Below are 20,983 nucleotides of genomic sequence, written 5' to 3'. Positions count from 1 at the left end.
CGAGGGTCTCTGGTGCCTTCCTAGACTTCTCGGGACAGTCTGAAGGGGTCAGGAGCGGCGGGACAGCGCGGGAAGAGCAGGCAAGGGGAGACAGCTGGACTGCGCCTCAGTCCTCCGTGCCAAGAACACCGTCGCGGAGGCGCGGCCAGCTTCCCTTGGATCGGACTTTCCGCCCCTAGGGTCGGGCGGCGGAGCTTCAGCCTTGTCCCTTCCCCAGTTTCGGGCGGCCCCCAGAGCTGAGTAAGCCGGGTGGAGAGAGTCTGCAAAGATTTCCTGAGCGCGATGGGCAGGAGGAGGGGCGAGGGCAAGAGGGCGCGGAGCAAAGACCCTGAACCTGCCGGGGCCGCGCTCCCGGGCCCGCGTCGCCAGCACCTCCCCACGCGCGCTCGGCCCCGGGCCACCCGCCCTCGTCGGCCCCCGCCCCTCTCCGTAGCCGCAGGGAAGCGAGCCTGGGAGGAAGAAGAGGGTAGGTGGGGAGGCGGATGAGGGGTGGGGGACCCCTTGACGTCACCAGAAGGAGGTGCCGGGGTAGGAAGTGGGCTGGAGAAAGGTTATAAATCGCCCCCGCCCTCGGCTCCTCTTCATCGAGGTCCGCGGGAGGCTCGGAGCGCGCCAGGCGGACACTCCTCTCGGCTCCTCCCCGGCAGCAGCGGCGGCTCGGAGCGGGCTCCGGGGCTCGGGTGCAGCGGCCAGCGGGCGCCTGGCGGCGAGGATTACCCGGGGAAGTGGTTGTCTCCTGGCTGGAGCCGCGAGACGGGCGCTCAGGGCGCGGGGCCGGCGGCGGCGGAGAACGAGAGGACGGACTCTGGCGGCCGGGTCGTTGGCCGCCAGGAGCGCGGGCACCGGGCGAGCAGGCCGCGTCGCGCTCACCATGGTCAGCTACTGGGACACCGGGGTCCTGCTGTGCGCGCTGCTCAGCTGTTTGCTTCTCACAGGTGAGGCGCGGCTGGGGGCCGGGGCCTGAGGCGGGCTGCGATGGGGCGGCCGGAGGGCAGAGCCTCCGAGGCCAGGGCGGGGTGCACGCGGGGGGACGAGGCTGCAGCCCGGGGAAGCTGGCTACGGCGAGAACCTGGGACACTAGTTGCAGCGGGCACGCTTGGGGCCGCTGCGCCCTTTCTCCGAGGGAGCGCCTCGAGGAGTGGCTGGCCTGGACCCGCGAGCATCAGCGCTCAGACTGGGTCCGCGCTGGGGCTGTCCGTTTGCGACAGGATCGGTGATCCCTTATCCAGCTGTCTGGTTGGGGTCTCACTGCCGAGGCCCTGGGCACTAGGAGCAGCACGCACCGGGACCTGCCTGGCACCCAGAGCCCGCTCCCAGGGGGCCTGGCGCAGATACGCAGGGTCCACCGGAGCCGGGAGCAGAGGCTCCTGAAAGCCTGCCAGGCTGCCGGGGGCTGGGCTGAGGCCGGGACGTTGGTGATATTGGGCACTGGCCGCGACCTCACGCCGCGAGAGTGTAGGAGGGGAGCCGATTTGGAGGGGACGCGTCCCTGCGGGGAGCAGGAGGATCTCAGGAGAGGGCCAGCGCCGGCATCCCATGACCCGCTTGGGTCCCCGAGCCGGCCTGTCCCGGGGAACGCTCGGCGAGCGCCCGCTCCTCCCCGCCGCTCGCTGACCGCGGGGCCCCAGTGCGCTGCGCTCAGCCACCCGGGTGGGGCTTCTGCCGGGAGCAGGCGGGGTGCGCGGTCCAGTCCGTGTCGCCGACATCAGTGACCCTGACCGACGAGGACAGCCCAGGGCCCAAATACCGTTAAGTTACTGACTTACAAGTCTAGCCTTTAAAATCCGAGCGAAGAGAGGGCGGGCGATTTTGACCAAAAGATGCGGTTTGAGGAATCGATGAGGTCCGCCCGCCACCTAAGTCAGCCTTCGCTGGGCGTTTGGGAGACGGGCGGTGGAACCGTCAGGGGCCGAAGGTTTTACCAGCAGTTAGACCGCCGCCATCGAGGGGTCAAAGCCCCGAGGAACTTGAGGGTTCGGACTCGCAGTCTCTGCTCAGTGGGGCAGAGTGGCGGAGACTTGTGTCTCGTTCCCCCGGGCGCAGAGAGCCAGATTTCGGAGCGCCTTTCTTTTAAGCGTCGTGGAGAAAAGGTAAAACATGAAATAAAATATAGTAGTATAAAATAAGTCATTGCAATGATTCCCGGGAGGAAAAGTCAATGGGATGGAGCATATTAGGACAACAACAACAACAACAACAAAAAGCTTGTTAAACCCAAAAAGCAGTAATAATTAAATATTCTTTCTCAGTGGGAAGACTAACTAGACCGTCAGTTTCCAAGTAACAAGTAATAGTTCCAATTAGATTGGTGAAACTACTAAACCCGGAGACAGGGCGAAGTGGTAACTTCTGAGAGCTCACTGTAGGTTGGGAAAGCTGCTAACATAACTATATTAAATAAAATGTTGTATTTTCTATTTCACAAATACATTTTTTGTTTTGAAAAGTCACTTGTATTAAAATATAATTGCTTAGAGAATTTAAATACCTCACTCGACTATTATGTAAAGATAAATCTTGGTAAATTACATGAATCTAAAATTACGGAGGGAAAAGTACCTGATTTATTAGATTTTCTGCTTCACATAGATATATCTTTATTTCAAAAACATGCTGACTTTAGTGAAGCGTCGTTTTCTTTGTAATTGTAAGCATCTTAGATCGGTGGAAACTTTACAGAAACGTGAGTGGGATCCTCTTGTGATTTTTCTTAGATTATAATTTACTTAAATGGGGCAGCAGTTTTGGAACTCTGAATTTCTTTTTTTTTTATTTGCACTTTTTTGGGAAGAAAGGACTAACATTGGCAAGCTGGGAACCTCTTTACCTGACAGTTAACAGAACACTGTGTTAGCTCATGTTAGCTCAGTCTGCATCATGGGTGCTTTTGAAAACCCATAGTTTCTCTGTCTGGTTAACAAGCATCTTACAGTAAAACAATCAGCTACCACCTACTTTACAAACCGCATCGGGACTTTCATGTTCAACTGAGAGGCTGCATATCTGGGAAGCAATGTCTAGTAAGAAGCCATGGTTCCCCACTGCAGAGTTCTCTTGCATCATTATGAACCTGGGTCTGCCTTCCTTCAGGTACTATGTAATCTTTGAATACTTATCAGCTATTAATATTGTGTGTGTGTGCATACCTGGTGTGCACATGCATTGAGAGGTAAAATAACCAGAGGCTCAGTAATACAAAAAGATAATGCCTTTCCCCTCTAAAGAGTTTATTTACCTCTTCCAGACCTTCTGGGAAATAAAAAGATGCCAATAATTCAGATACTTTCAAGTCCTCTCTATTGCTCTTTCTCTATAAAGGATACCAGTACTCTTTCTCCAGCTCTGAGTCTCATTTCTTACTTTTAAGGTATCACAACCTGGATGAAAGCTACAGACCTTTTTCTTTGCCCTCATTTTTCTTGAGTTCTTGAACAGCTAACGTTTACAATTTACTATAACTAAGTGGAAATACTGAAATTGTGAATTTTGTGAAGGAAGTCCATATTAATAATATTAAATCAAAGTGCACATGAAAATATCTATTTCAAATTGAATGTAATAAATCTCTTATAATAAAGTTAATTTTTTGTAACAATTTTTGTTGTTTTCTCCAAGGTTTTATGAAGCTGCACTTTTTTTGGTCTAAATTGCATATTCAAAATATTAATTATTTAGGAGCTTTGGCAGCCTACAGTTTTTCAACTGAAGCATCATGTTACAAATGAACTGTAGGTGACTACTTACTCCAGTTCCTCAAATATTTTTACTTAATATTTTAGCACTTTGTTACATTTTTTAAATTTCCCTGTTGGACATTCTATAATAGGCTGTCTGGTTTCTTTTCTAATGATCACCAAGTGGATACTTTGTTTTCGTATGTAAAATGAAGACGTTAGTATAGGTGGTTGATTTCTAAGGCCCTTTTCTGACTCCAAAATTCAATGAATGATTCCAAAAAATGGCCTGAAAACCGTGTCTGTCTTTCTCTTTTCTCTTCCCCACCTTATTTATATTTGTATATAGAGTGGGTGAGAAACCGTATGATGCTGGGGCTGTTAGGATGAACTGGGTTTCCCCTGCTAATCACATTAAACTTCCTTTTTCTTTAGTAGTATGTACCTAAACAGCCAGTCAATATGGCCTTGAGTAGGCTGTTTTGGAAGAGATGGGCTGGTAGAGGATGCCTTAGCCAGCAGTCATCTTTATCTTGGGCTTTTTTCACTAGTAGAATGTATAACTCCATAAAGTAGATGCTCCCTCAAAACTCTAGTTACATTAACTCTTCTAAGGATAGCAGTCATTTTAAACCCCTATTTATTTCTTGAGTTTTTAAAACTAACACTTATTTGATTTAAAAAATGGCTTTATTCTTTTTAAAAAAGTTCCAGATTTTAACAGGGATACTAAACCCCTTATTTAAAATTGAGTCTACTTTACATGACTTTTAAGAAACAAACCAAGTAATTACTTTGTTCTTTCCAAAAATGATCGAGACATTTCTAAGATTACTTCAAATTTATTTAATATGGAAGTTGAAAGTGATGTGTTAAAAAAATGGTTTCATATTGACCAAAATAATGTAATGTCCTTGAGGAAGATTATGCAGCCTATTGAGATCTACACAGCAGAGTTATGGCTGATATTTGACCTGGCTTGGGCAGTTGGGCAAGACAAGAACAAATAACAGAGTAAGTAGCTTCTGTAGTGCTTTAAACTGATATGTGTATGTGAGTGGGGATAAGAATGGAGAATAAGTGAGAGAAGCTATCTTGGCACGTGAATGTTAAATGCTAAGCCTGCTGGTGTTAGTAGAGACCAGGTATGTCTAGTTCTCGGTTTGGATCTCACAGTTAGGGGTGTGTTGGGTATCAAGTAAATATCATCATTTTTCAGTGCATTTGTCATTGCAGGTAGGGGAGGAAGGGCATTTGAAATCATACCAGACTTTTTTTTTTTAAGTAAAAATATATTACTGTGAGTAGTTAAAAGCATAGACCGTCTGTGGCATTTGGTTTAAGCAATTTGGTAGAACCGAACAGTCCATTCTGCTCCATTGGCCTTCGTTTACAGGAAAGGCTTGTAAGAAATGACAAGATCTCCTGCCAGATGCTTTCCAGGATCACTGGTGGTTCCTCGCACTCTTGGGTGCTGTGGAAATTGCATGCTGCTGATTAAATTGCTGGATTTTATACCAGATTGAGGGAGGGGAAGGAAATTGGAGGAATGGGGTATTTGAGGGAGGGCTTGAAAAGAAAGCCTCTGACTTAGCTCACGGGGCTGCAGGGGGGTTCATTAAGGAAACAGTTGCATTGAGTCTACTGAAGATAGTGGACTAGATTTCCTGCATTGCCACTGAGGCGGATGTGGGGAGATGTCAAGAATTCCTGGGGATTTCCCATCCGTCTTGGTAAAGCTGGATGCCTGAAAGCTGTTTCTGATTGCTGCTCCTTTCCTCAATTCTGAGCTCTTTGAGGGACTTGATCTTGTCTCACAGACACACACACACGTTGTAAGAGCTAGATGGAACCTCATTGACCCAATCTACTCATGCCAGAGATGAGAAAACCGGCCCAGAGGAGGCCAGTGCTGTTTTTCAAGGTCAACAGCTGGCTAGCAACAGGCCCAGGAACAGAACCTGATGTTCCTGCTACAGACAACATCTCTTCTTCACTGGTGTATTTCCTCTTCCCCAAACGGAAGACAGATGTTCAAATATTTATTGACTAGCATTATTACAGTGCTAAAATTTCGTTCGAAATGACATCTTTTTAATATGAAGTTTTCTTCTATTTTCTTAACGCACATAAGGGGTTTAAACTAAGAATCAAAATGATGGCTGCTTAGTAACATGCCAAGAGATTTGATGAGAAGATTAACTTTCCTTATGAGCACTTGGTATCCTTTGTCTGAACAGCTGTGGCTTACATACTTCTGGCTTATGGTACTAGCTTTGTCTTTAGCCACTTCTCTCCACACACACACTGGGTTCCAGCTACACAAACTCTACCCTAGTCAAACAAATTTTTTGTTTGACTCTGAAGAAGACTCTGAAGAAGAAGGCCCTTCTTCAGAGGCGCCTTCACTTTCATCACTGTGTTCATGCTGCTCGTCTGCCTGCAAGACCTTTTCCCTCTCTCTGTGTCACCTCCTCCCCTACTTGCAAGATCCAGCCCAGTAATCACCATCTCTAGGAGCTCCTCCTTGTAGCTCCCAGACAGCACTTGCCATTTCTTCTGCTCTCCTGTAGCCCTGCGGTGTACTCCTCCTTCAGTAATTCTCACTTTGCATTATTAGGATTTTATGTGTCTGTGTCCTTTCTCTTTGGGAGAGACCCCATGTCTTAGCTGTCCTTCGATCGCTGGCACCTAACATAAAGCCTAGTACAGAGACTCTCGGTAAGTGTTGGAATGAATGAGTAGATGAATGAATATGTAGCCACACTATCATTTCGAAGAAGCAATCTCAGATACAAATTTATTCCATGAGTTTATTCCAGTATAGTAATGTGCTCCTGCCTGTTCATTTGGCCTCATTTACAAGGGATTACTTAACGTAACTGTTCTCAACAGATAATATTTGTCCTCTTCAGTGAACGATTGAGATGTATGAGATCAGCTATGATTTTCAACTCTTTGAGAAACTGTCTCGTGTCCTCCCCTCCTGTGTGGGCACGATGCTTCACTGGGGCCTGTGAGCCACCAAAGCCAGGCTCTGGTCACTGCAGAAGTCCTGTCTTAGCCTCTGTTGGTGAGGTGCTAACACTTCAGCCTTTTCCTGCAGTGTGTTATACAATTTTTAGAGAGAACAGTCCTCAAATTTTAGGGTTTGACTTTCTTGCCCTCTCTTAGACTCAAACCCAAGTCCTTGGGTGCTGGGCTGAGATGCATACCTGAACGACAGAGGTCTGGCCACAGTCAGATCAACTCTGTTTTAATAGGGGCCTTGGTTATAGGACCACACTGGTCTGTCTAACTTCCTCTTTCTTTAGGATGAGGTTTCCTCAACCCTTCATATAAATGGGTTCCTGGCAGGACTACCCTGCTAGGTGCGAGACATGTTCTTAAAAATTGGAATCCTATGGCTTGGGCTCAAGCTGGTGCCTCCCTATCCTCACCCCCATCCCGGCCCACACTGCACATTCCCACATCATACTCCAACACATGCTTCTCACTGTGTGCTCCGAGGTCCAGCAACATCAGCATCCCCTGGGAACTTGATGACTCAGAGCCTATACTTCAATAAAATCCCCACTTTTTTTTTTGTTTGTTTGTTTTTTCATTAAAAATTGAGAAGCATTGATTTTAGTAAAGGATCCAAGGTCAGTTCTGGTGTCAGGGTCCATTTCCTTTTTTTTGAGACAGAGTCTTGCTCTGCTGCCCAGGCTGGAGTGCAATGGTGCAATCCTGGCTCACTGCCACCTCCGCCTCCCAGGTTCAAATGATTCTTGTGCCTCAGCCTCCCAAGTAGCTCAGATTACAGGCATGTGCCACCAAGCTCAGCTAATTATTTTGTATTTTTTGTAGAGACAGGGTTTTGCCATATTGGCCAGGCTGGTCTTGAACTCATGGCCTCAAGTGATCCACCCGCCTCGATCTCCCAAAGTGCTGAGATTACTGGCGTGAGCCACTGCACCTGGTCCCATTTCCTCTTCACTAACACCCTAGTGATGAACTTTGACGTGTGTGACTAAGGGACTAGACCTGGGCCAGCCAGGAACCTCTCTCTTCTGGCTCCCACGTTGGTCTCATGCCGCCTTCTGCTGGGACATCTGTGTCCTCCTCCAAAATTCTTTACAAAATCTTGTACTTGGCTTAGACTTGTAATCAAAGTAAACAGGGGTTGTGGTCTTGAAGAATACCATGGTTAACCAAATCATGGGTGGCGAGATCAAGGTCTTGGAAAATATGGATTTGGTGGAAAATAGTAAAAATGCAATTAAATAGCCAGGTTTCAACCATAAAGTTCTACAAGGCTTTTGCTTTTGAAAGAAAGTGACTTGGTGGCAAAAACCAGCAGTGGTAAGTATCCTGCAGAATTTTTGGTTGTCAGGGAGGTGTCATTGTCTTGCTGCATTGTGCTGCTGCCGATCACACATTTCACGTGCCTCTTACTGGCTTGAAATGGAATGTATTTGCACTTAACATTCTTCCTTGTCATCATTACCAGTCTTGACAAATGCTTTTACCTTTTCACAGATTATCACGGTGCTCACAGGCACTTTTTCTCAGCCTGGTCTTCTATCCTTCTATTTAATGGGTGGAGCGCAAATGGATTTCCTCTCAAGCCACTGAACCACCCATGTGGTCTACACAAGCAGAGCTACAACAATTATCAGATTCTTTTGTTAAAAGAGGCCTAAAGTGAACCTAGCATAAATGAAAAGCCTTGGCTGTTATTATACACAAATATAAAACCACTTAAACTCAAGGCCACCTTTAGCAAAACCCTAATTAGGAATTAGTCTGCCAAGTGATTTCTATGAAAGCCTTTGCCTCTCTCTAGGGCCGTGGTCCCCAGCCTGGGCTCTACATTAGAATAATCTGGAGAGCTTTTAAAAATCCTCGGGTCTTGGCTGTACCCCTGACCAATTTAATCATGAACTCTTGAGAGGGACCTAGGCATAGGTAATTTTAAAGCTCCTGGGTGATTCCAATGGACAGCTGAGGTTAAGAACCTCAAATTTCATCACACATTAGAATCAACTGATGGGCTTGCAAAACTAGCTGGCTGGGCCCCACCCCAGAGTTTCTCATTCAGTAGGCCTGGGGTAGGGCCAAGAATTTGCTTTTCTAACAAGTTCCCAGGGGATGCTGTTGTGCCTGCTCCAGAGATCACACTTTGAGAACCTCTGCCCAGGGGCTAGTTTGAGAGGCCTTGCCACATGGGAGGAACCTGCCCAAATGCCAAAATGTAGAAGGCACTAAGTCATCACTAGACATATGACAAGGTGGAAGAAACTATTTACGAGAATTCCTGCCAGGAAGAGTATGTGTTAGTAGAGTGTGCAAGAAAGAATACTTAGATCAAATGCCAGGGCATTGAATCAATGAGTCTAGATTAAATTGCCTTCTGAGGAGAGGGGGACTGTTTCGCCGAGTGAGGTACGTACGTTAGGGGCAGAAGTGAATTGCTGTCTGGACTAACAATAGTCCTCCTTTTCTGCCTTATGCTGTGGAGTGCTCAGTCTTTCCTCTATGTAAATATTGGCAAACACCATACTATTGGCGTGTCCCGGGCACCCACATGCCTTGGTCCAGCCCTGGTTTCCTCCAGTATGCCTGCGAAATTTCCTCTCCATCCAGGCCTCTGTATCTGCATTTCCGGTGCTGGGATCAGTATGGCTCCCACTTGGGTGGCTGAATTCTACCTGTTGGGGCAGGGTGGCCTCCTAACTTTCATGATGTGCCAGGGTTCTGTCCCCACTGTTGTGAAAAGCTACTGCTGGTTGGAGACAGAGCTGGCCTCCTATCATGTGAAACCACGGTCCTGGGAACACTTCCTGTGAAACACCAAGAATTCAAGCTGCTTCCCCCTTCCTGGGGGCATCCAGGGTAACCTGTAGAGTATTTAATTCTTAATATTGCATGAGCTCCACTTTAGTGCTTTTATTTTCAAATACAGAAAGAGCATACACTTGAACTACCACACAGTCACTGTTTCTACAAGACTGAGGCACAATAGCCATTTGGATCTGCCATCTATTACTACATAACGAGATGTGCCAAAACTTAGTCACCCAACATAACAATGCATTATGCTTCATGACTCTTCTAGACCTTTGCGCTAGGCTCAGCTGAGTAGTTTCCCTTCGGGTCTCACCTGGGTTTCTCATGCATCTATAATCCTTGGCATTTCCACTGGGTCCTTGGTGCTGGGCCTCCCTCTTCATGAGATCTTTCCTCATTCAGTAGCCTGGCCGGGGCTTCCTTTCCCTGGGGGCAGCGGTGTTGCAAGAGTGTGATGGTGGAAGCTGTAAGGCATATTGAGGCTTAGGCTTTGGAACGCCTACAACACCGCTCTACCACATTCTATTGGTCAAAGCAAGCCCAGCTCAGATGCAAGGGGTGGGAAGCAGTTGCCTCTCTGCGTGGAGAGGAGCACAGCCTCACAATGGACCACACCACTGTGTAACACTTCATGTTTGCTTTTCAGTCTAGCTATTAAGCTGGAGTTTGGCCAAGAAAATACAGTAAATAACTTATTATAGTAAATAACAATAAATACGTCATGTCTTGACCCTTCTAAACAGTATCTGGGAGTAAAAATAAATAAATAAATAAATAAAAAATAAAACAGGCCCCAGAGAAGAGCTTTCTATTCTTAATTCAAATTTTGTTTTGAGTACCCGGCAGCCATGCTGGGCAGCAGCCTCTGATGACTAACATGACACCAGCAAGGGAGGACAGCTGACCCCAAGATTCTGAATGCAGGCAGCTCTGCAGCTTCTTGGGGCTCTTATCATAGAGGCCCTGATTTAGCACCTTTTTCTGGAGGTGCCGAGACTGCAGGGACAGATATGCTTTGGGGAAGGGAGAAAGGAGGCAACCAAACCCTACTGACTATACAATCAATATATGTAATTGAGTTACATATTTTTTTATTTCAATTATATATTTATTAGGCATTTAAATATTACAGAAAAATATTTCTTCTTTTTTTTATACTTTAAGTTTTAGGGTACATGTGCACAACATGCAGGTTAGTTGCATACGTATACATGTGCCATGTTGGTGTGCCGCACCCATTAACTCGTCATTTAACATTAGGTATATCTCCTAATGCTATCCCCCCTCCCTCCCCCCACCCCACAACAGGATTTACATATATTATTTTACTCAGTCCCAAGAGGTACGGTCCTCTTAACCATGCAAAAACTGATGCTTAGGTAAATTAAATACTTTCCCTAAGATCACAGAAGTGGTAAGTAAACCTGAAATTATTTGAATCTGAGTCTATCAGACTTGCAAACCCGACATTTAGGGATCCTCCTACCGTGCCTTCGAGCCTAAATGAAAAGAGGAGAAGGAAAAAGCATCAAGGGGACTGTGCTAGTCTTTCCCTCCTTCTATCCTTGGAGTTTGGCCATCTCCAAAGAATGTGAGAAGCCACTGCTACTCCAGCTTTAAGTGGCCTTGGGAGATTCCACTGCTGTATGTGGCAGACACTGTTCACATCTCCAATAAGACAGAATTTTAATCATGTGGGTTTTCTTATCATAGGCATTCAAGGACCTCCCAAAAAACTTAGTCAGAAAAGGAGCCCCAAAGCCATCAAGGACATGATTTTATGTGGGCTTCCAAACTGCTCTCCTAGATATGGCTTTAAACCAGTTCAGATGACAAACAACAGCATGAGGCCAGGACTTTATTCTAGAAAAGCTCATATCAGGCAGGTCCTAGGAAAAAGCTGGGACTGCCCTCTCACAGGTGGTTTCCAGGAATCCAACGTGGGCTCCTCTGCACCTTTCAGATTCCAGAAAGCTCACGGCTTTTCCAGAATGAAACTAAAATACCTCAGGGAACGACCTGGAAGTGTTTGACCCTGAAGGCAGATGCTACATGAATTGGATAGGGGAGGACATTAACTGTCCCCCAGGGAAGGGGAAAAAAAATGTGAACATCTCAGCACAGGGCACTTTCTGTGTTAACTCAATTAAGTCTCTTCCTAACCATCTACTGTGCACACCTGTAACTTTGTTTTATGGATTGAAGCCCCAAGGCTGAGGAAACCCTGCTGACTTGCTGAGGGCCACCCATTTATGGAACAGCCAAGCCAAGATTCAAACCTAGGTCTTTTTAATTTTGAAATCAGGGACTCTTTCCACCAACATTTACTCAAAATATCTTGAATGATTAAATCTAGGAATTAAAGAAAAAAGGCAAGAGTTTTGTTTTCAGGGTTTAGAATAAAAAACTGTCATATTTGTGAGAAAAGACAACCATCCAAGAGCCTTTTTCTAAAACAAGTTACTGTCAGTCACTTTGATTTCCCTGTTTGATTGGCAGTCCTTGTACAGTGAGCAACACTGGGAGCATTTCTTTAAGCCGGGTAGCTCCTGTGTCTCTCCCTCCTTCTTAGATAATTCCTTTAACATAGACCTGCGAGAAGTCAAGAAGGAGAAAATAGTGTTTTCCTTCTTCTTTCTTGACCTGTTACTCGGAGAAGGACACTTTTTCAACCAGAATACTGTCACGTTACCAGAATCTGAGAAAAATCCTATCCTGCCACCTATTGAGGAGTTTTATCTTTCACTCCAAAGAAAAAGCTGGAATGTTTGGTCAAATGAATACATGCTTTAGATGGAAATTATACGGAATGGTGTATATACTATGTAAAAATGTGCATGGTGTCTATGTATGTAAAAATCCACCGTTGGATTTTTATGATTGTTTTCTTTCTCTAAGTTGGCATTAGAGAAACCAAAAATGTATGTAAACAGATGGGGAGACAGGGATATACTAGAGAGGATTACAAACAAACAGTTTTAAAAGGCAATGTAAACTCTGGCAACAACACTGCATCTATGATTAATGGTATTGTTTTCTTTTTGAGAAACATTGTTTAACTCTCTTCTTCCACTTAATGTCTCCTGCTAGATCAAATTTTTTTTCTCTGTTGTTCTTTGAAAATTTTTATGGCTTCAGAATCCTCTCCATAAGGAATTCTGGTGGAACTAGAGAAAAATATATGTGTGGAAATTGAGTAATTGCAGTGCCCTGGAATGGACTTTGGGTACCTGTAACTTCTTGAGGGTTAGGAAATATTTGACACACATTGTTGATATACAAGCTAAAAGTGGTTCAGCCACTCAAGCTCCCATCCCATCCTCTGTCTTCAAAACTGGTCAATGAAAAATACCCTATCAAAGTATTCGCTACACAAAGTCACTTAGAAGGCAAATGGGAAATTCAGGAAACTAACAGGAATGAATTTTCAGGAATTTCTACTTCACTTTAGCCTTTTGGGACTGACATTAAACTTAGTGGTTCTATATCCAGATATATCTTTTCTTGGAGTAAAATCCTAAAATGTAGAAATAAAGTTTGCTTGGTTGTTGTTATTTCTTAAATGTGCTTTGTAGTCCAAACCGATGGGCATGGAATTGCCTTGCTGGAGTAATTCATTCACCATTTTGGGATAATGTTACATACAAACTTAGGAGGGGAGGTTTAAGAAATATTCCTCTTCCAATGATTTGGAGGGCTGTATTTTCTTTTCTTTTTCTTTTTCTTTCTTTGTTATTTTTTATTTATTTATTTATTTTTTTTTGAGACGGAGTTTCACTTTTGTTGTCCAGGCTTTTTTTTGAGATGGAGTTTCACTTTTGTTGTCCAGGCTGGAGTGCAATGGCGTGATCTCGACTCACCGCAACCTCCGCCTCCTGGGTTCAAGCAATTCTCCTGCCTCAGCCTCCTGAGTAGCTGGGATTACAGGCATGCACCACCACGCTCGGCTAATATTGTATTTTTAGTAGAGATGGGATTTCTTCATGTTGTTCAGGCTGGTCTCAAACTCCCGCCCACCTTGGCCTCCCAAAGGGTTGGGATTACAGGCGTGAGCCACCACACCTGGCGAGGGCTGTATTTTCTCCCACAACTTCATGAGGAAAAACAGAAGCCATGTTAAATTCAATTCTCCTGATCCCGATTTTATAGACAGTCATTATTCTAGATTCATGCCCTATTTCCAAGCTGAGTTCAGGCATGTGTAGAAGATTTTTATTTTATAACATTTTAATACATTCATTTAAAAGATGCTGAAAGGATTATCATCAAGTAATCCATTATATTTTATTTTGAGGTGTAGATATGGCTGTATTCATTGTGTTACATGTTTATCATTGAATAAGTGTTCTTATTTTGTGAATTTAACTGATTTTTACTAAGATAAATCACTTATGTTGGTGAAGAATGTGTGACTTCCTGTATTAAAAGATGTGTTCCTTAAAAACATAGTGTACATAGTTTGCAGGAGATCTCTATTTGTTGACTTAGATTATCTTCCATATTTCTTAGTATTCACCTATTCTACTTCTAAATGACAGCCCCTAAGAGGCCAGCTTAGAGCTGAAAGACCTTCAAGAGGAAGGAATGTTTCTGACCCATCTTTGCAGTTGTGAATCCAGTACAGTGCCTGGCACATAATAGTCACTCAATAAATACTGGCTGAACTGACTGAAATCATATCCTGAGCCATTTCTCTGGGTCTGAGGCCCTTCTAGGAGTCATGGTTCCTCATTGGTTCCCCTTCTAAGTACGTGTATGTGTGTGTGTGTGTGTGTGTGTATAAGCAGAGGAGGTTAGGAGAAATATGCCCAGGAGCTGACAACAATTCTCCCAATACACAGGCGATGTTCTGTTCCTTCCATTTGGGTTATCCTCTAGGTCCAGTGACCGTTTTCTCATTTTTGGCTAAGCTGGCCATGTTCTCCTGACTCGACTCTAGACTCAGGATTGAGAATGAGGATATACACTGCCCATCTTCTAGAGAATTGCTTCCCAGGAGATATTTTCCTTGAGATGAGCCTTCCTGCTGGGATACTGTTAACTGGCTCAGATTCCCAAACAGCACAGAAGATAGTTGATTAGAACCTTTAATTTCTAGGTACACCAACAGAGCCTGAGTCACTAGGTAATGTTACTATTGCTGCCATTGTTTTGTCACCTGGAATGAGAACATTTTGGTTGAAAAGGATTTCCTCTTGGCTCTGGGCCATGTGTGGTACTGGCTAGGTGAACTGCCAAAAGGAAGGACACGTTAAGAACATGAAGTCCTGGCTAACGCATCACATCTGACAGTCCTCATTCATTCCCTCATTGCTGAATCTCCACCCCAGGCATCTTCCATGGTGCTCTGTTTCAACAAGCACAACGTGACCTGGGTATGTATCTAAAGCATGATTACTTGTGGCTTTTTTCCCAGTGGCAGGTGAAGTCAGGTAGACCCCAGACAAAAAATATGTGAACCAGAGCACTGAAAGAAGATGATAGAGCTTTCTCCTCCCAGCATAGAGGCCGAGGAAAAAACAGTTCTAAGAAACAAGGAAATGTATGTGAAACTGTTAGAAGAAAACACTTGTTTAAAAGGAAAGATGAAGCTTAGAGGACGGAAAGATGTGGAAGTCTTTGAAGGAGAAAGAGACCCTGCTATTTCTTTTAGCAAATACACATTGATTCTTCAGGTCTCACCTTCAACTTTATTCTTCTAACAGAAGACTCTTACTCCCTGGGCTGAGTGAGGTACCTCCACACCTGGCACTTCCCCATGATAACACACAAATATAATGTAATTTTCTATTTCTTTAAGCAGAAATTATTTTTATGCATCATTACATATATATCTATATATACTTATTTATCTGTTGTCCATGCTAAGCTATAAACACTGTAAAGGAAGCAACCTCGTTTGTCTTGTTTATTGTTGTATCTGTCTCGGTATACGTTCAAAAAATTAAATGAAAGAATAAATGTTGAGGTTGAGGATGGAAAAATAAACAAGGTAAGGGAGTGAGACAAAAGGGTCATATAGAGAATGTAATGAGGGGAAAAACCAGGATTGGCTGGCAGTAAAAGAGAGATAAGAAGCATAGCTAAATGAGGACGGAGTTCCCAGACTCCTGGAATTGCGCCTAAGAGTCCAACCCTTAACTCAGTTCATCAGTCTCATCCAAAGGAGGTGGTGGCTTAATTTCATGGGAACAGCTTCGGCATTGGGCACCCTACTACCCCTCCACAGAGCTGTTCCTTTTGGTTTTATGTAACTTCTACTTTGGTTTTGGTTTTGTCCTACAGAATGAGCTGATTCATAAGTTATTTTAAAGCTATTGGGTTGGTGGCCAACTGATAACAGAAATTGTTGTTGTTTTTCTTCTATCAGAGATATAATGTCTTGGATGATATTTTAAAAAAAGCTAATTTCTAGAAATAAAATTCTAGGTAGAGTAATGAAGGTGTATGGGTATATATCCCCTGAGAATGAAAACCAGCATTCCCCAGGCATTGAATACAAACAACTCTAAAGTCTTCTATGGGTATTTGTAAGGAAGGCCTTAATATCACATGCCGAAATGAGTGAAAAACATTCGGTAAATTATTTCATTTAAAAATTGAGATACTGCTGGTGAAAATGTACTGCTTTTAATAGATTACTTTTCCTTCCAGAACCTTGACTCTCAGCAAAACTTGTATAACATGAATTCCATCTAAGATAAGATTTTTTTAAGTTTTTGAAATCTTAGAAAAGCACAGCTCTTACCAATACTTACTACGTGAAGGATATCTTAAGAAAATGTGAAATTAGAAAAACCCAGAATAAAAAATAACAGTTTGATCAACATGTCCACCCCATTTTCGAAGCATGATTAATGTCCAAAATATGTGTAATGAAAGGCAATTATATTTCAAGTTGTTTAACTTAGAAGGAAACTGATTTTGACAGTAGAAAACACAATCATCAAGAATGTGTTTAATGAGTCTTAGAAATTTGCTAACGTAGCTTTCAAAAACTCAATTCCCCTATGATGGATAACTTTATTGCACACTCTTGGCCATTTAAATCTCAAAGGTCAGAGGGTTTGTATATATTATTGGTTGCAAAGATAGAGATCTTCTCAACTTTCCTGTTAGTGGGTGAATTTAAAGAATACCCTTTATGAACAGTCTAAAGGACTCCAGAAAGATGTTTTCTATATAATGCGGACTTCATACACTGTATCAAAGTAAGCTGAAAATTAACATCAGAACTTTATCATATTCAGCCTTCCAATCTCATTTCATCTGTCTTCCATTTTTATATATAAAGCAAATGGTATTCTGTCGTTATTTGTAATAGATTCTGAAGTTGAATCTGTATGAGGAGAATAGATAAGGCTTTGTATTGCTATAATAACATTTTTGGCTTTTCTTACATGAACAGCTACAGTGCTAAGGTGCACACTTGTCTGTCTGCCTGTTTGCCAGTCTTTCTTCTTCATTTTATTATACAAAAATGTGAAGGCACTATTTGGGAATCAAAATAGAAACTGGAACAATATGCATTTTATGGTAATTTAACAGCATCACATTACAGCTCCATGACATATTCATTTTTTTTCCAGAAGGAACTGTGTGTGGATCTGAAGATTATGTCACATGACAGGTTATAAGATGTAGCTGAATAAAATTTAAAAGTTCCAATTCCCACTTTTATACTTAAACTGTTACATGGCAAGCTCCTATACGGAACTGATAAAATACCTCCCAGATCTTTTCTGTGAGACTTTCCTTCTAAGGGAACCCACAGGGATCCACATAAATGACAAATCCATAACATTGAAACATGCTGTCATCATCTCTATGGATGCCTGGAACTTTGACACTGAACAGTAATGAAAGCAGAGTATTTGGTAAAATATCTGGACATAGACCAAACTGTAATCCTAATGCTATGTAAAACAGAAAACTTTCCATTTTAGATTGCGAGTCACATGCATTCCATACTATGCTTCCAAACTGGTAATTGTTTATTTAAAGAGAACATGGAGGATGCCTTTGGCAGAACTGAAATTTGCAATCCTCAATAATTTAGAGATTAGAAGTCTAACGTTAAGGCAGTTCAAGCATGTTATTAGTACTACTAGTCTTAATAATACAACTCTATGCAAATGTTCTTGCAGCTAAAAGCATTTTGTCACTGATCAGATACTATGATTCTAAAGAGGATGCACAAATTGATAAAAAATTAACAAATTAATTTAAAAACTCAGTTACTTTCATTAAGCCACGTGTATATTTAGTCTCACATACATTGAGTGTGTTTATTGAAATGGCACCTCCACTGAGCAATCAGTTATCATGTCTCTTCCAGGTGTTCACAATCTGAAAATGTGTATATTTTGGCCTGAAACAACTTCTGAGTAGCATAACACTACTGGCAATTATGATCCATTCTATAAGACGTGACGTCAGAGCTCAGTTTCCCCACAGACCTCTGAACAGTGACATTGGATAAGAACATAAGCCCGTGGGGAGTAAGCTTCAAATGTAACAAGTGTCCTGCTATTGATACAGAAAACAGAGACGTGTCCAAGCCCTGCCTAACAGACAAAATGTTCCTCTATGCATTTTTAGGGTGTAAAGAGTGTTTTCTCTGTTCGTGGCCCTTTGCATAACCAGACGAAGGTCTACCAGACTTCTCTACGGAGTATTTTATGAGTTATGTCTCATGCCTTGTCAACCAGATCTTGACCTTTGCCCTAGGCAGCTCAGATAACTTTCATGACATCGTATGGTAAGCTGAGATGACATATTGTTAGACAGCTCTATGGAGGTGGTTTTTGAGCTCATTTAATAACAGACCAGCGGTGTAGGAGTAGAGCATTTTCTGGGAAAAGGTAACTCCTTGGTCAACGGAGATTTCTCCCAGACCAACCTTAATTAACTCTGATGTCACGTGAAAAGGAGTTGTGCATGGCTATAGGTCATTGGAAGGGTAGGTCCCTGATGGTAGCCTGGTGACAGGCCTAATGATCAATAAATGTGCCCTGTTAAACTGTGACCCTCAGAGAAGGCAGTGTCAACTAAAAAGCTCAGAGAGGCATGCGGAAGGCATGTTTCCCTCATAAACATTGACAGTAGGAATGTTGATGTTATTAGAGCATTTTTTCCTGGTAAACATTTTAAACCACACAGATTTTTTTCCGTGTAAATAACTTTTATGAAGCTTAAGGAAAAATGAGTAAAGTCAATGACCCATGTATGGATGGGATGAAAACTGTCCAAGTTCTGATGATTTTAGACTTTGGCCACTTCAGTGGCTAACAGTATGACGTCCTTCGTGCCAAGAGCTACAAAACCTATCTATGAGTGTCATTGACAGACAATTAATATATGAATTGTAAGACAGCCTTAAAATAACAAACCAGAGCAGAATTATTGAAATGAACATAATTGCGGAGAAGTGCCAATTCCAGTTGCTGGTGTTAAACATTTAGGTAATTTCTTGATTTATTTTTTGACACCTGGATTCAGGACATAAATGCTATATACATGACTATTTTGAATTTTCTATTCAGGCTTTGAGATCAGAGACTTCACATATTGAATCTAATAGTTTGAGGATTACTTAGAATGGCAAAACCTCTAAAGCAAGAAATCAGTGTGGTAAAATAGTGAGTTTAATATACTATAAAGATTTAAAGGAAAAAGCAGGTTCCTAGGATTAGAAGCTTTCTACAAACTAAATATAATGTTGCTGGACAGCAGCTGCCTAAACTTTCAGTCCTATTGTGGATCTTAAAGACCAATAACACAATTACTCTAAAATAAAATATTACGTATTTGTAAAGTTGCCCATGTCAAAGTCACAAATAATCTTATCTGCATAAGGGATTAGTCAGCAGTGAGTCACAGCTTCATACTCTTGCCACATTCAAGTCAATTTCTAAATCCCCGCCTAGAAACAGCTTTCCCTAAGCCTAAGCTGAATGAAAAATGTAATTAAAGCACACACCAAAAACCTCTTCTAGTTCTACATCAAACTCCCCACCACCACTCAAACAAACTTGAAGTTTTCATGGAGAGAAAAGTGTATGCGTGCGTGTCAGCAGGCGTGTGTGTGTGTGTGTGTGTGCGTGTGTGTGTGTGTATTTATGTGCACATTCTTTCATTTCTTTACATTCTTTCTTGATTTAAGGCCAATTGTTCTGGAAGAAAAACCCAACATTTTAAAAATTAGTATCATTGCTAACTGTGGGACTTAAAAAATATGCTTTCAGTTCATACGAATCCCCATGGCTTTCACATCTTCTGTTTAGTCTGTTGGTGGATGGAATATGAACTCTCTGGCCTTTCTCCATCATTCTGGAAGTGAGAGGAGATGGGACATTATAATGCTCTTCATCAAAGCATGGTCCCTGTCAGCATTGCTGGTAGTGTAGTCTCCATTTACTGTGGTTATTTTAATCTAGGCATTCACTTATAATGCCCACTTCATATTATCTGATAAATACTTGGATAGAGATATGACACAGAGGTTAAGAACTAAGAGTTAACTTTTTTTATTAAGTTTCAGAGCCCTATAAGAATTAGCATTGCAAATAAAAATGTTGGTAGCTTCTGGAAATTTGCAATTGCATTCTTAACCCTTCTCCCACCCTTGCCACCAACCACAAAGATTCTATGAGATTTAGGCCTTTAATAAGTTACATCTTAAGGAAAGAATATTTTCTCTTATTGTGAATTATGTTTAATTAATCTCGAACAACCTTTGTAAAAGGCTCATGATCTTAAATTCAAATTTTAGAAACATGATACTTAGGGATCTCTATTTAGATAAAGAGGCCATTTATCGTTCAGGATTATGTACTACTGAAAACGCAGTATGCAAAATCAAAGACAGATGCATTTCATTTCAAATAAATGGAATATACAGAGCTTTAAGTTAAAAACAAATAAATTAGAAATAAAAAAATTGATATAAAAGGAAACACCAGATTTATTCAGAGTCTTAGTGACATAATTTGTTAAAAATTTCCATTTAAGTAGGGAAAATTCAAAATATGCAGTTAGGAGTGATTTAAAACTAACACTAAATTAAATTGAAAAGATTGTGATGGGGGAAGGAACAGCAAGTTTTTTGCAACATGTTTGTAAACTTCTACTATTAGGTAGTGATGTTACGGAACATTAAGGGAAAATTAGGTCTCTAAAATCAGCCTTCTAAAGTTTTAAGCTGGAAAAACAACTAGTGTAAAATCTCACACTGATGGGGTAATATGTGGCAACAAATTTCAAAATAACTGGATATTCTAAGCCTTCAACATAACTCTGTGATTACTTTAGTAATAAGTTGTTGGGTTTTTAAAAATAGCAGCTTTATTGAGATAAAGCTCACATAGTGTAGGAGACCAGAATATGACACCCCAAAATATGACTGTAAGAGACAAGAATATTAAAGTATATAATTCAGTGGTTTTTGGTTCATTCAAGAGTTGTGCAACCATCAC

At 42.4% G+C, this 20,983-nt stretch overlaps 1 protein-coding gene across 5 annotated transcripts in view; it reads left to right on the top strand.

Annotated features, from left to right (window-relative positions):
- Window positions 1–518: 518 nt before the first annotated feature.
- FLT1 (fms related receptor tyrosine kinase 1) overlaps window positions 519–20,983 on the top strand; it is a 192,305-nt gene continuing 171,840 nt past the window's right edge. Inside the window, exon 1 of one of the 5 annotated variants that reach the window (XM_024230907.3) lies at window positions 519–935. In XM_024230907.3, the coding sequence (XP_024086675.1) occupies window positions 872–935 (64 nt within the window). In that variant the 5' untranslated portion in view covers window positions 519–871. The remainder of the gene's footprint in view (window positions 936–20,983) is intronic. The other 4 variants (XM_054528852.2, XM_024230908.3, XM_054528855.2 and 1 more) reach the window with 4 other exon arrangements.

This window comes from Pongo abelii, chromosome 14 (assembly GCF_028885655.2).
Source record: "Pongo abelii isolate AG06213 chromosome 14, NHGRI_mPonAbe1-v2.0_pri, whole genome shotgun sequence".
Classification (NCBI taxonomy): domain Eukaryota; kingdom Metazoa; phylum Chordata; class Mammalia; order Primates; family Hominidae; genus Pongo; species Pongo abelii.
This window is presented reverse-complemented; position numbering and strand designations above follow the sequence as displayed.